Source organism: Astatotilapia calliptera, chromosome 7 (genome assembly GCF_964374335.1).
Source record: "Astatotilapia calliptera chromosome 7, fAstCal68.1, whole genome shotgun sequence".
Taxonomy (NCBI): Eukaryota; Metazoa; Chordata; class Actinopteri; order Cichliformes; family Cichlidae; genus Astatotilapia; species Astatotilapia calliptera.
The window spans coordinates 10,157,866-10,175,016 of NC_137428.1; the positions used below are offsets into that span (position 1 = coordinate 10,157,866).

The 17,151-nt window shown below is 37.6% G+C and overlaps 2 protein-coding genes across 4 annotated transcripts; both read left to right on the top strand.

Moving 5' to 3' along the window:
• Window positions 1-95: 95 nt before the first annotated feature.
• Window positions 96-5,627, top strand: nfil3 (nuclear factor, interleukin 3 regulated). 2 transcript variants are annotated; one of them, XM_026172997.2, is made up of 2 exons: window positions 96-292; window positions 2,403-5,627. In XM_026172997.2, exon 2 carries the CDS (start codon window positions 2,491-2,493, stop codon window positions 3,856-3,858), a length of 1,368 nt encoding a protein of 455 aa, XP_026028782.2. In that variant the 5' UTR covers window positions 96-292; window positions 2,403-2,490; the 3' UTR covers window positions 3,859-5,627. The 2 variants fall into 2 exon arrangements, with proteins under 2 accessions (XP_026028782.2, XP_080160229.1); XM_080304103.1 differs by having other exon boundaries at window positions 96-280.
• Window positions 5,628-10,373: 4,746 nt separating this feature from the next.
• Window positions 10,374-16,957, top strand: auh (AU RNA binding protein/enoyl-CoA hydratase). Of its 2 annotated transcripts, XM_026172996.2 has the most exons (10): window positions 10,374-10,655; window positions 11,257-11,324; window positions 11,996-12,083; window positions 12,382-12,468; window positions 12,791-12,883; window positions 13,506-13,562; window positions 13,832-14,019; window positions 14,770-14,820; window positions 15,000-15,047; window positions 15,464-16,957. In XM_026172996.2, the coding sequence occupies exons 1-10, from the start codon at window positions 10,427-10,429 to the stop codon at window positions 15,539-15,541; spliced, it is 987 nt and encodes a 328-aa protein (XP_026028781.1). In that variant the 5' UTR covers window positions 10,374-10,426; the 3' UTR covers window positions 15,542-16,957. The 2 variants fall into 2 exon arrangements, with proteins under 2 accessions (XP_026028781.1, XP_080160230.1); XM_080304104.1 differs by lacking the exon at window positions 13,506-13,562.
• The last annotated feature ends 194 nt before the right edge of the window (window positions 16,958-17,151 follow it).

A 17,151-nucleotide genomic window follows, 5' to 3' on the forward strand; every position in this document is an offset into this window, starting at 1 on the left:
GCCAAGAGTCATTGGCTAAAGTTAGAAAATGCTGCATGCCGATTGGATGCAGTAGCTGTCATTTAATTTCACGCTGCCAATGCACTCAACCACTGACCTACTAACACAGATCCATGAGTCACTAGCCACCTTGAAAGGAAAAAGCCAAGGGAGGAGAGCAAAGTACTTTATAACTTGTAGGATTTTCTTGACAATCATTTCCTTATTAGCTGATGGAAAACCTATGCTGCTTCTGTGTGCATCATACGCGGTGGAAAACCAAACCAATCCCCACAAGCAGGTGATAGAAAAGGTACAGTTTTGATTTGCGGTTAATATTAAATGTCTGGGATTAACATTAAGCGTTGTACAGGTTTGTAGAGGATGGTGCCTGATCACACGCCCAGAAATCACAGGGGCGTTTAGCTAGCTTATATTTCAGTCAGCTGGCTACCTTCTGTGTGTCCTCGCACAAAACCTATTTTAAATGTAATAACAGCCTCGGTAGTTTCCAAGTTAAAAGTGCGACAAAGCTCACGTTCGAGTGTGTGCTTTTAAAAAAAATATATAGTTATAACCGGTATAATAGATGTTTAATTTTATTCAGGCACACGGGCCTACCAGTAGCAGTGATTCATAGATTACAACACTGTGTTGAAACACAAGAATGTGATGTGGCTTGTAGAAACATTATCAAAGCACTGTGGCTTCTGTCGATGTGTGGACAACAGAATGGGTCAGTCCACGTCGGGACAGCAAAGTAACGCTTTCTTCTCTGTAATGTTGTAACAGTTTACTTTTCAGGGCGTAGATGGACCTCGCGCTTCAGCCGCCAATGTCATGAGTAACGAAGACAATGATGTCATGTACAGAGTTGAATGCCCACATTGTCTTAGTAAAGTCTGTTACATACAGTGTTAGCTACCTAACACATGTGGACAATTTTAGAGCTATTTTACTTGGACGCAGAGCTGAGCAATCACTGGTCCGTATTGTTATTGCCACACAGGCAAACATTGCATAATGTCTGCACCAATAGAAATTGCTGGCACTCGGGATGGCAGGAGCGGGGCTTATTGTATAATACCGACACAATGAAGGAATCTGGGGCAACAGGACGCGTTGACGGCCCGGTGCTGGAACGCCGAGTCGATCGCTCTGTACTGCTTGTCGCGACTGAACCAGCAGCAAACACTCGGTCAGCACCCACCCTCCAAGTGTCGCACGTTGCGATAACATCGCCACCGTTTTTAATCATGTATGATCCAAATTTAGGCACGATGTTTTGTTGCCTCGTTAAAAAAAAGACAAAAGGACGCGTTCGTCAACGCCAGCTGGGGTTTGCACATCGGCACCATAAAATCTGTAGTAGACTGCGTAAGGGGTTCAAGTAAATGAAAAGAGAAATATTTCTCCTGTATTTCAAATGGATTTGTCGGGGATACAGCGCCTTCTTGCTTCTAAAAAGTGGGAGACCAAATTGTAACACACAAAGTTAGTGTCTGAAAGTTACCAGACTATAATGTATACACAAGTCTGTGACCTATTAGTCATGTCTCTCTCTTCCTAAATGTAGACCCAAGTCAAGGACAAAACGAGGGCACAGAGTCAAGAAGAAACATTTGAGGAAACTGTATCACACCCTAAACATAAATTTTTCTAATTAAAAATCTTTCTGCTCCTCTTCTAAATACCACTGTTTGCTGCAGTGAGTGTGAAAGACTAGTTCAAAAGAAATTATTCAGGTTACAGGCTTCGTGTTTCTCATTTTTTGTGATATCATGCCTTTATGTCTATTTTCATCATATTGAATAAAAAAGTTTGTTTACTTCAATTTCCTAAGCTTGGCATGTGCAAAAGAATGTGCTACTTTAAATTTTAATCAAGGTAAATCATGGGGAAGCACCAATTTATTGGCCAGGCATTGGAACTGACTGATATACCTTGTTGACTGGTATCAGGCTATTGGTAAATAAGATGACATTCACCAATGACATCTTTAAATATTTATCTGTTACACAGCATGAATTTTGAAATCTGTTGAAGGAATCCAGTTTCTGAAAGTTAAATGATTATATGTTTTCTTCATGTTTTTTTTGTACTTTAATGAAGATTTCTTTGTTTCTCTGACACAAAGTAGGAAATGGTAATAGCAAAACTAAAAAGTAATTACCTTGATATTAACTCTCCCTATTAACCACATTTTACTCTTCTACAAATGTATTTTCAGAAATATACTGGACTCATAATTGCAGCCTTAATGTTTTATGTGTAGAGCACAAAAATCTGAATAAGCTTTAAGTGGATGATAATATACAATCTTTGATCAGCACAAGTAAATATTAAAGTATCATGGTAACTTGTTTGACATTGTTTCAACTAAACTCTGACGAAAAACATTTCTGTTGTGTCTTATTCCACAGATTTCTTCAACTCAAGCGGATTAATTCCATGTGACAGTTAATTTTGCTCGATACAAGCATTATGGTATACAGTTGAAGATCTTTTAGCATGCTGACAGTAGCAAACAGTAATAATATGCAATCAATAAAGCAAGAAGTGGACTCCAATCAGTCCTACAGTGGAGAGGATGCCCTGTGCCTGGCTGTGGCTTTACAAGGGACCAACAGAGACCTCCTGAGCCACAAAATCTCTGCACTTCCTTTCAAGGCTAAATCTGCTTGTCGTAGGAAAAGGGAGTTTATCCCAGAGGAAAAAAAAGACACCCTGTACTGGGAGAGGCGTCGTAAAAACAACGAAGCAGCCAAGCGTTCAAGGGAGAAGCGACGCATAAATGATATGGTGCTAGAGAACAAATTGGTAGCACTTGGCGAGGAAAATGCCTCCCTCAAGGCTGAGCTGCTGTCATTGAAGTTGAAGTTTGGATTGGTGAGCTCGACAGCATATGCCCAAGAAGTCCAACGGTTATCCAGCTCCGCCGCTCTTAACCTCCACCAAATGTTTATTCCACCCAATGCTAGCCAAGGTTTTACCAGCAAAGAAAAGGAGCCTATTCACCTGCGCAGCAGCTGCATATCAGTCATCAGGCATTCACCTCATATGCCCAAGACATTTACCGCAACTCAGGGTAGCTTTACTGTCTGCAGGAATGCAGAGGTCAAGCAGGAACCGGGAGAGAATGGCAGCTATAGACAAGAGCAAGGTAGTCCCTATGAACTCTACAAACCTGGCATAGCCAGCCCTTTGTCTGGAGTCTACACTCAGTCTGCATCATTCATGCAGATCATGAGGTCATCTAGTAACTCACCCAGGAGCTCGGATGATGGTGCAGTTAGCAAATCATCTGATGGTGAGGATGAGCAGCAGGTCCCCAAAGGGTTGATGCCATTTGTAGTAGACCCAAGAAGCATCATTGTCTCCACACATAAAGTGCCAGATGGTAGTTCTTCAGCTTTACCCCATAAACTGCGGATTAAATCCAGAACCGTCCAAATCAAAGTGGAGGCAATCGACCCCGAATACGAATCCTCTGGAAAGTCCTCTTCTCCTGTCAGTATTTCAGAGGGAGAATGCTACCAGGCCACAAAAAGCACTTTTGGTTGCACACAGGCTTCTCACTGCCCTTTGTCAGTACAGGTCACCAACATGCAAGACTGGAGCCAGCAGTCTGAGCAATGGCATGTAAGCCACGCAATGACACTGCAGGGTGGGTGCACGAATAATGATGAGTCCTCAAGCCCCGTGTCAAACAAAACCATTGTGGATGTAAAAGACTCTTCCTATGCACACTTGCATGCAGAAGACTGGTATGTAAAACAGAGCTTTGGCACCCTGTCTCCCAGAGCAGTCGCTTCCAAAAGAGAACAGGTACCTGGAATAGATTCTACCAAAAGCGTCGCTGATCATCATGAGACATGAGTTTCTCTGAATGACAATTGTATGCTTAGCATTATATTTGCTGTTTCACTGTGTGGACATTTGGGTTAAACAATGTTTTCTTTTGGTAAATTTTCAAATAAATGAGTTTGAATAAAATACTAGAGTCACAAATAATAGTTTTTGTGTATCCAGGCTATTTTCCAGTGAAGGTTGAGGAGAAATGGAATTACCCACATTGTCATATGATAAATTTAGTATAATATTCCTGTTCCTCTTACAAAGGCTATTTCACTTAATAATGCCAGTTCATTGTACTTTGGCTTTTTCCAATCCAAACTTACTGTTAATGAAACCAACACTTTATGGCATTGTGTTAAATTACATCATTAACAGATGGGTTTTATGTCATTTAACAAAGCAGGAAGCTATTTAATGTGAAGTGAACAGTGGAGAAGACTGGAATGTTGAAGTGGTAATTGGAACTAGTCTATGTAGCAGCAGAGTGGTGAAAACTGATAAAGGTTAAACTGTACGTGACAAATTATTCAGCATCATGTCCCTCCACGTTTTGCAAAGTAAAATAGGATCACATGCATAAGTAGCCTAAGTAAGGATTTTCTGGGTACTTTGAGAATTTGCTATAGACTGTTATTGTGTAAAACATTGTGAGTGAAAGGTTTTTTTTGGTTTGTTTGTTTTCAAGAGTCCAAACTGTTCATGATTGCTATCATAGAGCGTTGCCTATTGATATGTACCTGCTGTTGTTGAGCGCTGCTTTTTTCTTTTTTTTCTTTTATTTTGTGGCGCTGAAAAAAGGTTCCAGTTGTTAACAGCAGCCCTCCCCCCTGCTGTCAAATTTGTGGCCAGGAGCAGCCTGGCCATTATTTGCCTTGAAGCTGAAATTCTTCATGTTTTAAGTCATATTATTGGTTTGTATGTTTGTGTAGTGCCAGATTACTTTTCTTTTAACAACTTCCTTAAAGTGAATGAAAGTTTTATACTTCTTTTCAGAATTATTTTGAGGAATTGGTTTGAAAGTTACAGATTGTTAAGAGAGCATTTGTGTTCAGCCTTGTTCTTTTGGTAATGTAAAGCCTGCTTATTGACATTAAACATTCATTTAACAGCACCTGGAGGCTTAAACATTTAGTCAATAACATTGTCACAAACTTCCACCAGTGGGCTGAAACACAGCCACATCCCTACTGGAGTTTAAGAAAAGAATGATACAGATTTTGACTCAAACTTTAGTACAACTTTTAAATAGGCTCTGCTTCACTCACTGTTTCACTGTTTGCCAAACTTTGTTTTGCTTTTTCATTATTTTGTTGATTACTTAAACTTTCCAGGCTGCTGGTTAAAGCGAGATTGTGAGTGACATTTGCTGGAGAATTGTAAATTTCCTTAACCTTGACAGGACTGTAGTTGGATTTTACAAAGCTTTGAAATATTTTTGAATTACACAATGCTCAGTTTATGGAAGAAAGGATCTCAACCCTAAAGTTTCTGTTACTATGTAAAATCCAGAGCCATCAGTAATCATCATCATCATATATGCCTTGTTTGCTGTTTGTAGCAAATTGGGGTGGTCACATATTACTATGTGACTTTCTATATAGTTAATATAAATGAGCAAGTTAAATCAAACATAGCTGGTATCATGTCAAATAATTTACTTTATTTCAAATACATTGTATGTGCATATTATGCCATAGTTGGAAATGATAATCATAACTCATTTTTTTCCAGCAGCCTCAAGCTTTATTGTAATGTGAGCTTTTATTCACAATAAATGTCCTGTCATTAAATATATGCTTTCTTTCTTTCTTTTTCTTTCCTGAAGCTAATACTAAATGTGATATTTGTGATTGAAAATTATATTTTGGCTATATTTTCAGCTATGTCCCTTTTCTTTTATAGTATTAGGTCAATCATTAAGCAGTCATGTTGCCATAAGTCAGATCTCCCAGCATCCAAGTGGCTTTCAGTTTTTATTTTTACTCAGTGAGGAAAGACTTTCTAGTTCTTTTCACGTAATATGGCTGGATTACGAAACACACTAGAAAATAATGCTACAGTAGCAAATTCATTTAGATGTAAAACCAACCTCTTCAGTTGTGTTAAGAATGCCTAAAATCCATCAATCCATTTGTTTTATGACAGAACAGCAAAGAGAAAAATTCTCCAAAAGTTGTTGATTCAAGCTGAAACTGTGTGGATAGCATACTGCCATTGGGAATAGAGAACACTCACCAAAAGAAATGGGTTAGTCATGTTTGTAAATCATCATACAATTAAAAACAGTACAGTTAAAATAATCTGAGTTAGGATTTAGCATTTGCTTTTGTTTGTTACTGGTTTAGAGAAATCACTGCAATAAGAAACATAATTGTTACAGCTTTAATGTGTAATTTTATATAAACACTACTCTATATAAACACAAAATACGTTTTCAACTTAAGGGACTCTTAAAGTAGAATTTTCAGTTCTGAGTTTAGCTTTCCAATGAGTTCAAGAACAAGTGTAACTTCACCTACTTTTTCTCCTGGTCTCTCATTTTCCTCCTTAGACACTGGTGATCTAATCAAACATAAGAACTGTCAAAGAGATTAAGATCCCCCCATCTTTATCCAAAATATAAATAACAGTACTTAACATCCAGTCTTTTCATCAATAAAGGGATACAGAGTTTTAAAACAGGGTTTATCTGAATGCAGTTTTGCTAATAGTTAATTATGCTTAATTCTAATCATATTATATCCAACTACAAGTTTAATTAATATCCATCGGGGGCATTCACCAGGGCATACCCGGAACACCACACCCAGGAGGCATCCTAGTTAGATGCCCAAACCACCTCCACTAGCTCCTTTCGATGTGGAGGAGCAGCAGCTCTACTCTGAGCCCCTCCTGGATAGCCAAACTCCTCACCCTATCTCTAACAGGACATATTAGCTGCATTTAACCTTCAGTTACTCTTTATATAGTTAGGTAGGAGTCAGACCATGTTTCTTTTTAGCTGAAAAACATTACACCAGGTAACCTGCAGTGTTGAAAACGTGTTTTCCGACAATGTTTGCTACCCTACAATCCGTCCTGCTCTGTAGTAAATTCAGCGACATTTGACCGTCCTGTTGCTCCCATTGAAATGTATACAGCCTATTTAAAATCTAAAACTTTAAATTGTCTGCAGTCTGCTGTTGTTACCACTGTCCTGTTTGACATGGATACTAACTAGCTAACTGACTGAATGCCCATTAACCTTAGAACACCTGTTGTGTGTGTGTGTGTGTGTGTGTGTGTGTGTGTGTGTGTGTGTGTGTGTGTGTGTGTGTGTGTGTGTGTGTGTGTGTGTGTGTGTGTGTGTGTGTGTGTACAGAGAGACAGCCAGGTTCATAATAGATATAAGGAAGTTTTTTTTTCAAAAAAAGGACCCACATTCAGGTAAAAGTGTAAAATCAAATGATCCGTCAATCAAGAATAATGTTGGATCAGTGTTTCAATGTTTATATCATGTGGTTTGGTTATTTGCCTTTTGGTTGAAAATACACTGAGAGAGGACTTTTTGTTAGTGATCTTAATAGAATTTTTTTCATATTAATGTAATTTTTCATCTAATTGAATACAATCTATTTGTGTATGATTGCCAGCCCAAAGAGGGAGAGAGGAAAGAGGGGAACGTGAGGAGAAAGTACAAGGTCAGGAAGAACCAGGTAAGAAAACAGACAGGGAATAGTGACAGGCACAACAGAAACTGTTAAACTGGCAAAGAGAAAAAAAATCTGATTTTACTCACAATCTGGAAGTTGTCCTCCCTATATTAAAGCTGCTATACAGAATCTGCAAAACAAACTGGGTTGAAACATTTTTGACCCTCTTTAACAACATTCCAACATAACATTATAATTGATTGGGGAGATTAAAATTAATGATATATTTTTATGTGGTTCAGCCACAACTCTACTAAAACCTCAGCCAGTAATAGGTAGGCCAATTTTTGGACCGTCCAATTGTCTGTATGACTGCCACAGTAGGTACATCACATTATCAGAAAGTGCCAAACAGCCCTGGTGGAGTGAGGAGCTGTAAAGAGAAGCAGATGTTCTGTTTATATTCTAAAAATGTTTTAAGCTTGTTTCAAAGATTCTGTACAGCAGCTTTAAATGTTTTCCAAAAGCACACATACACTTAACTTATCAGTGTTTCTCAAACTTTTTACAGTGTGTACCACCTGATAAAAATGTCAAGCTCTCCCAAGTACCACTATGAAAGCATGAAAGTCATAAATCTTACAACACAAAATTATTATTATTAAATTAGTAAAATTAGTATCTGCAATAAAGCTTTTTTCATACATTGTATACATTCAACCACGGGCAAAGTTGCCTCCATTTCTATAGTTTTTATTAATATTTTGTAATAATTAATTCTGTTTTGGGAGTGTTTTTTATGTATCTGTATTATATTAAACACACACATTAAAAGTGAATCTCTATCCAAAAAATGCACTCAGTTTACTTTTTACTCACTATGAGCATCATTCATTATTCTCCTCCAGTAATTAAGGTTAGGATATGTACTTTTTCTATTCCAATCCATTCTTCTTTTGCAGCATTTAAATAACCTTTATCAGATTTGATGGTTTTGTTACAGACTTTTCAAAAAAGTGTTTTGCTTTTCTTTCACAAATGTGGGATTAAATTGTGTTAAAATGCCACAGCACCAATTCGCCTGTTGATCTCCAACTTCCTTCCCCCCTGACTCGTGAACCTATCTATATCACGTTATATCACGTTATCCAAGCCAAAATCGATTTTAATCAATAAATCGATAATCAAAACCCACCTCTAATGGGAACCACCACTCCGGTCTGCCAATCCAGAGGTACTGCCCCTGATCTCCCATGCAACATTGCAGTAGCTTGTCAACCAAGACAGCCCTGCAACATCCAGAGTCTTCATGAATTCAGGGCAAACCTTTTAACCAGAAAGCCAGTTCTAGACTTTCCTGGATTGGGGGTATGGGCTTGAATCCACAGAATACGAAAAGTTTAGCATGCAACTTTTCATTCCCCCTTCCACTTAGAGTTATTTGGCCAGCTGTACCATAATGTTAATATTTAATATTAAATAACATTAAGTGTGAACAGCAGAAAATGTTGCCAATTTAAAAACCAAACAAAAACAAAAGTCTAAATAAATATTCCACTTATATATTAGATTCCTCCACATCTTCTGCACTTTTTTTTAATCAACATCTGTAAATCTTAGTACAGGGAAGGAGGCAGTGAGATCAGCAGCAGATCTCAACTTCCAGTCTGAAAGTTAATAAATATGTCAAAAGGAATTAGCTGGTGTAAGTTAGCTATGTGTTCTACGGAACTGTGAAAAATAGATTCCTAAATTGTGGTTGATGCAGTAAATGATGGGGAGATTTCATCCCCACTGTGAATTAAATGTATTGTAGAAGCAGGGGTGTCTGGACTGGGGGGTAATCCCTGAATGATAATTTGAAGCTGGGGGTCAACATAAAAGGTACTATTTCAATCTGTGAAAATCATAGAATTCAATGCAGTACACATACTGCAACTACCACAGCCATGGCAATCAGGGGCGTAATTTCCAGGGGGGTTAGAGGGGTTATGACCCCCCCGATAATCAAACCCAACCAATATCACCCCCCCAATAAAATTATGAATTATCTTGTGTAAATAGCCTTTTTTTTTTCTTTACTCATTTAACTTATTACGAGCAAAATAGTTGCATGTTAAATCATCTGGAAATGTACCCAGATTTATTTATTTATTTAGACAGAGGACACAAGTTACAAATGATTTGCTTTCCTGCTTTTGGCAATATCTCTAAAATGAGAAGCATTTTGTCTCAGAGGGGTGATGAAAAACTACTTCATGCATTTTTTAATTTCTAGCCAGGACTATTGTAATTCATTATTATCAGGTTGTTCTAAACCCTCCCTGAACAGCCTTAAGTTGATCCAAAATGCTGTAGTGAGAGATTCCCAGCCAGCCGTGGCAGATGCTGCAAATCCCTGAGCCTGGTTCTACTGGAGACTTCTTCCTTAAAAGGGAGTTTTTCCTTCCCACTGTCACCAAATGCTTGCTTAAGGGCCAGGTCTTTCTTGGAGATGAGATTTAAATCTCAATGACACTTTTTACTTAGATAAATAAAGGATATGAAGAATAAAGAGGGGGATGTCTGACTGCTGGAGTTTTCTCTGTGTTATTGTAATGTCTTTTGCCTTGCAAAATAAAGCACCTTCAGCCAACTGCTGTTATCTTCCTCTATAAATAAAACTAAATTGAACTTTTATTGTGTATATAAACAGGGAATCGTATGAATCAAATCTAATTGTCACGTTCAAAAAGTGAGTAATTATTTTCATCATATTTACTATTGGGTTTTAAAATTAGTGATATATTTTGCACCACATTTATAAATTAAGACAACGCGCGACACGAGTAAAATAAAATTAAGAATTAAATTCAATATTTTTATTTTTCTGCCATGCAGACCGCAAATAAGTCATGTGATCTCATCACGTGACTGGGTTCAAAGTTGAAAGTCAAACAGCATTACAGCTCCTCGGTATGGCGGTCTTGGTAGGTTGCAGATCCTTTTGGCAATCTTTTCGCGTACAGGCAGCGCATCGACAAAGTGCGTGTAGGCTAGCCGCTGCCTTCTTCTCCAGACGGTATGTTCTGTCTAACAGAGTCGTGCTTTGTCCTCGCCTGAACGGCCACGGTGCTGTTACGCGATACTACAGCTCCGACTCAAAGGATGACCTGCGCGTTAGATACCTAGACGGAGAAGACAGCGGTAAGTTCTTGTCACAGCCTGCATTACCTGGAATGCGAGTTTGTCAGGAGAAAGCTGGTGTTATTGTCGAAACGGAATTCCAAAAAAGTCAAAGTAAAAGGTGGCACTCACATCACTGTGTAACATGATGTCATCCTAGACCGTAACAAAACACCAGAAAAGGTTCAAATTCATTTAATGCAGGTACATTTCCAAAAAAGAATTTGATAATCCCTTACCTTTAAGGCGAACAGAATGCAGTTTTGAGATTGTTTACTGGTAATGTTTAATAATTATGAGGAATTTCAAGTTAGTCGAATTTTCTCGAAAAGCTAGTGATATATATATATATATATATATATATATATATATATGCTCTCTGACCATCTCGGCTATTCTTATATTTATCTTCTTTTTCAATTATATATTTATTTTGTTTATTGATTTCATTGTATGCTTAAAGTATGGTTTTAACTGCTATCTCTGTTTTATTATTGGAAAGCACTTTTGTCAACTTTTTAAAAGTGCTATATAAATAAAGATGGATTGGATTGGATTCTGTTTTGGTGACATTAACGTGTGTGGCGTGGTCAGTCAGCAGGATGTCACATCTATCTTTCAGGTATTGTCGTCGTTGGAATAAATCGACCAAAAGCCAAAAATGCCATAAGCAAAAATCTTGTGAAAATGGTATGTATTGCTATGTGCCTTTTAGTCTATTTGTATTTTTTAAAATTATGGTTAGAACCAAGCAAACAATTCATAAGTTTCATCTAGAATTCTACTTGCCTGCACTACACATAGGCTTCTTTGTGCTTAGGTCATTCAGAGAGCTTGGCTACTTGAGTTATACATTATATGTAGTTATGGCTCAGGGGTGGCGATCTTTTTACATGTGTGAGTGAATTTAGTTTAAAAAGTTTTCAAGTGGTTAAAGATCTAAATGCCAGTCAATACTACAATTTCCTTTTCCACTCTTAATCTCCTCTAGTCACAACTTCTATAAACCAATTAACTTTCTTGATGAACAGTTTTAAAATTAAACGGCTTTAAGATCTGGAAGGAGTGCACACTTGTCTCTGTTCACCAATAACAGCTAACTATGACTAAGCTGTCCATGTTGTTTATGTCCTCATATAACTCAGTAACAGAAAAATAGACTTCTGCTCTTTAAATATCTGCTGAGCCTAAGCACTCAGTAGAAACTTAAGAGCTCAAAAGTATTTTACTAAACTTTTAATATTTCTTAAGTACTAGTTTATCCTGAACTGTGCTTCAAGTTATTTATTTTCAGTTGTCATAATTTATAAAATGTTGACAGACATTTTTTGTTGTTGTTGGAAAACTTTTTTGTCTTTCAGATGTTTGAAGCTGTGGAGGACATCAAGAAGAATAAAAAAGTGCGCAGTGTAATTTTATGCAGTTTGGTTCCTGGTATATTTTGTGCAGGTATACTGTCCTTGCTAATTGGGCTATTTTCTTTTTGAACCATAATTGGAATAATAATAATAACATTAAAAATGCTCTATGTTTTACTTGTCATTCTTCAGTTGTTGATAAATTCCCACATCACTATGATCCGGAATCTGAAATACCCATCTTGGGTCTTGTGAGCGAAATTCGGCTTTAAATTCAGAAACGGTAGCAGATGCCAAAACTGTGTGTGCTGGTAATGCACTCCTCTGCTGTATGCCTCAGGAAGCCACTTACCTCTGGCTGAACGCTTTTCCTTTGTGTCTATTGGCAGGTGCAGATCTGAAGGAGAGGGCCAAGATGCACCAGAGCGAAGTGGGACCATTTGTATCCAAAGCAAGAGCCCTCATTACAGAGCTAGGTAAAGTCTGAATCATGCAAAATGAATTTGTGAATTGTTTATTTATTGAGTTGGAAGTGCTTTAATGGTTGTTTGAGGTTCATGCCACACTTGCACAAATCTCTACTTAAACTGTTCACACAAATAATTTATGGACAAATCCTACATTCATCAATATTTATTTACCACAATTTGTAAGTAATGTGAATACATTTTGTTTGAACCAGTACTTTTCTTAAATTCAGTTCACTTTTTGTTATATATGGCAGTTCCCAATGATGGTCAGTCCTGTATAAATACAGTGTGCGTCTCCTTGATTGATAGAAGATCATTCTTTTCATAGGAAGCCTGCCAGTACCAACAATTGCTGCAATTGATGGTGCTGCCTTAGGAGGAGGTTTGGAAATGGCCCTTGCTTGTGACATCAGAATTTCATGTAAGACTCAGAGGACTTTACTTTGTGCCTGTGTTTACTAATATGACATTAGTAGCGCCCCATAGTAAACCTGAAAGGGCTACACTCCAAGGAATGTATGAAAATCAAATATATATTATGAAATGTGTTTGTAGTACATTTTACAACTTTTATAATCTTTGAGTGAGAACCTGAGTTATGGCATGCTGCTAACACGGATGCTAAACATGCAGTAGAACATATTTTAACCAACTTAAAAATCAGTTTAACTGTGGCTTGAATTTAAAGTTTACTTGGCACTTTAAGCTTTACTTTTATGAAGATCTGAAGCACTATTGGTCTCATTAAAAATAAAGATGTGAAAAAAAAATTAAATAAATGCTTTCTTAATCCGATGTGTTTGAGAAATTTTGCTGCACATTTTCCAAAGCCACTAAATGCTACTAAGAAAAGTAGTAATTCCACCTCAGGATTGACCACTTGTGATTGGTTAGTTTATGTCACTCTTAAAATACATTAATATGCTGAGATGGAACAGAGTTGCAGTTCTCACTGTTCTTCACTTTAGTGGTTTTAATGTTGTGTGTTAAGAGCGTACATCAGTAGTAGTGGTAGTAATAATTTTTCTCTTTAATCTTTCTAGCCAATACTGCCAAAATGGGACTAGTTGAGACTAAACTTGCAATTATTCCTGGAGCAGGTACAGCATGTTTTATTTCATTTCTTTGTAAATTTTGTAGTTTCATTTTATATTATGTTGTCTATAAAAATGTAGTGTGTAAACAGAGCACTTATTAGATTTAGAAACCTTGGGAAGATAACTTGGGGAATTGTTTCCACAACTTGTCCTATAGTTTCTCCACAAGGTGGTCATTTTTACATTGAATTTCTACTACAGATGGAGGGCAGTATCAGTGTATCAATGGGTGAGGCCATATTCTATCCAGGTTTCTCCTGTGCCCTGTGCAGGTGGTACACAACGTCTCCCTAGGGTGATTGGCGTCTCTCTTGCCAAGGAGCTCATCTTTGCTGCACGAGTGGTTGATGGAACACAGGCGCAACAAATGGGTCTTGTCAGTCATTCTGTGGAGCAGAATGACAGTGGAGATGCTGCCTACTTGAGGGCTCTGGAGCTTGCACGGGAGATTAACCCCCAGGTAAGAAGATCATGTAACTGATAAGCAGATCTTTGTATCAATAATTTCAAGACCCTATTTTTACAATGCACTCTTACCCAACTGGACACTACTCCTTCGAGGTCTGCTTGTTGCAAAATGTGAGCACTCCATTGCGACTGTTATTTTTAGCTCTCTGTCAAAATTGCTATTCTAAACACCTGAATATTCACACTTGAGTTGCATGCCAGATTTCACCCTCTCTGAAAACAGAATCTCTCAGCTTGACTTTGAGAAAGTGGAAAGTCTCAGTGATTCAAATTACAGATAGTGAGTGGTCTTTGTGCTGGTATGGAAAGTCTTCTATTTTATTAATGTAGTGAGAGCAGTTCAGTTCAAGCTGTTTCACCCATAGTTGTCCCCTAGAACTCTCATCATGTTGCAGTAGAGCTCTTACAATGTGACCTAGGGGATGAAATTATGGTGCACAACCCTATAAATTTGTAAGAAAACTACAACCCTGGTGCTGGTTGGGCTTCTGCTCAGTTGTACCTTCTTCAGGCTTTCTCCCTGAACACAGCAGTTTAGACGCGGTCAAAAAAGTGCTTGAGGTGTTTAGTGCCAAATTGAAAGGATACATTTTTGTTTCCTTTGATCGTTCATATTTTAAAAAATGAACATTTTGTGCAAAACAACCTGACTAAAAAAAAACAGCGAAACGTTTTCTCATATTAACCATTTCAACCATGGCATATAAAACTTATATACATTTTTGATTTTTTGACTCCACAGGGCCCAATTGCAATAAGGATGGCAAAGTTGGCAATTAACCAGGGGATAGAGGTAAGTGTGGTCAGTGGATGGGTGCCTTTACGGTTCTTTATTTTGTTGTAATTCTGTAATAAAATGTACATTTTCAAAACTTTACACCTTTTAAAGCTCTTCAGTTTAACTCTTTGCGGACAAAGATATTTTTTGGCTATATTGCAACCCTAACTGAGAATTCCCACATTCCCTTTCAGGTGGATTTATCTACAGGTCTGGCAATAGAAGAGGCTTGTTATTCCCAAGTGAGTAATGAAAAAGTGTGATTGTGCAGGTTGAAGATTGTTGGCATAAACGAAAGGTAGAATGTGAGGGTCAGGAAAACCTTATGTTATTCATCTCAATTATATAAAGTAGAAGAGGCTAGAGGCTATACTGCCCACCTCTGACAGAGATGTCTCTTTATTTGTTTTTACAACCAGCCAGTTTATTTCTTGCAGTAAACTGAGCAGTTTGCAATGTTACAGAGTTTTAGGGACATTTGTACCTGGAGATCTGTGCATTTAAAAAAAAAAAAAAAACAACAACAAAAAAAACCTGTCTAACCAATAGGGTATTGTGAAACCATTGGGAGGGTAATTTGTGTCTTGTGTATATACAAGAACACAGAAGTGGCCACGGTGCATGGTTTTTACTACTCACATGCTTTTGGTGTTTTAAGGTGATACCAACTAAAGACCGTTTGGAAGGCTTGGCTGCTTTCAAGGAGAAGAGGCAGCCTCATTTCAAAGGGGAATGAAGTCATCGTTCCAGAATCGATCAGTTCTGCCTTCAGCTCTGCTACTGTTCACTGCTTCCAACATAAATTACGGGTCAGACTGAACTCGCCAATACATTAGCCCATACAGTACCCATAGGATAGTTGACAGCTGGACCTTAGGGGTTATTGTGGGCTGATGTTTCAGGCTAAAGCACTTTCTGACTTTGTCGATTCAATTCACTTTTATTTATATAGTGACAGTTTATGACAGCAGTCACCGCAAGGCGCTTTAAATTGTAAGGTAAAGACTTTACAACTAACCACATTAAGATTTGGAGAAACAAAGCAAACTAACCCAGCTAAGTTAAATGTGTCCTGCTGTGTTCATGTCTGCATAACAGTTTTTGATTCACTTTACCAAAATGAAGTGAATGAAGATAGTTTGAGGCCCCCAAAGGAAGAAATCAATGTGCTAGTAACAAAAAATCCTTCAGATCAACTGGTTGAAAATCATTGTTATTTTTCTACAAGTCAGTTTTTGGTGCCAAATTAATCTGATTAATTAAAAAAAAAAAGATCTGAGCAAGTTGATTACTGCTCAGAGCTTGATACGTTTCCACATTTGTTTCATAGCAAACATAACCTAAACTATTTTGTTTACGTGTCATCTTTACTTTCTGTCCAATTTTGTTACTTAAGACAACATCATATTAAAGTTGTTTTTGTTTTTTGTTTTTTAATACAAACCTTCTTTAAACACATGAGGGGTGCTTAAAGCTTACACTGTCTGAAACGATCTGAAATCGGCTTGTCTCCCTTTACAGTAACTTTGTTCTGCTTGGCTATCCCTTGAACAGGACAACAGTGGGTTGTGCTTCTCTGCTGAAAGCCAGAGCCACACCTGAGATAACGATATTATGGATATCAGTTCTGACATCATACAAAGCTAAGAGTAGAGCAAAACGCCTCAAACCTATAGTTTTTAGTCTAAAGCCAGATCTTTTGGCTTATATTGATTAAAATAATGGGATACCTGCTGTCATTATTTGTAACTGGCCATGTTCATTACGACTGTCCATCATTAATTTAAGAAGTGAATATGACAGAAAAGGAAAAGCAGAGTAAGTCCCAGGGAGACTGTAGAAGCAGCATGTTGAATGTGAATTTAAATGCATCGCAGAGCTCACTACGAACTCCAAGTCACTTAATTATTTTTAACGTATACTACATTGAAAGATGAGTGGTTTTTCTTGCAGTATACATCTGTCCATAGTACTGCTGGAAAGGTCAAAAGCGTGGGATTTGACTCTACACACATCACAAGTCTGTTCGGTTTTTAGTGTATCTGCAGAAATTGAATACATTTTCAGTTTGACTTGAGAAATGTGAACTACACTTAAAACTTTTTTTTAATTATATTCTGAAATAAAAAATAAAAAAGGCTTATCAGTGTAACTTGTGTTACTGTGGTTTTTTTATATAAATGATATTCATTTTAAACGTGCATTAACACAGAATTTTGTTAATCATCAACTTTTTGGCTGCTACCTTCAGGAGTTGTCACAGCGCGTGATTTGCTCTCATCTCACCTTATCCCTAGTATCCTTCCTTGTTACGCCATCCCTCTGCATACCCGCTGTCACCACATC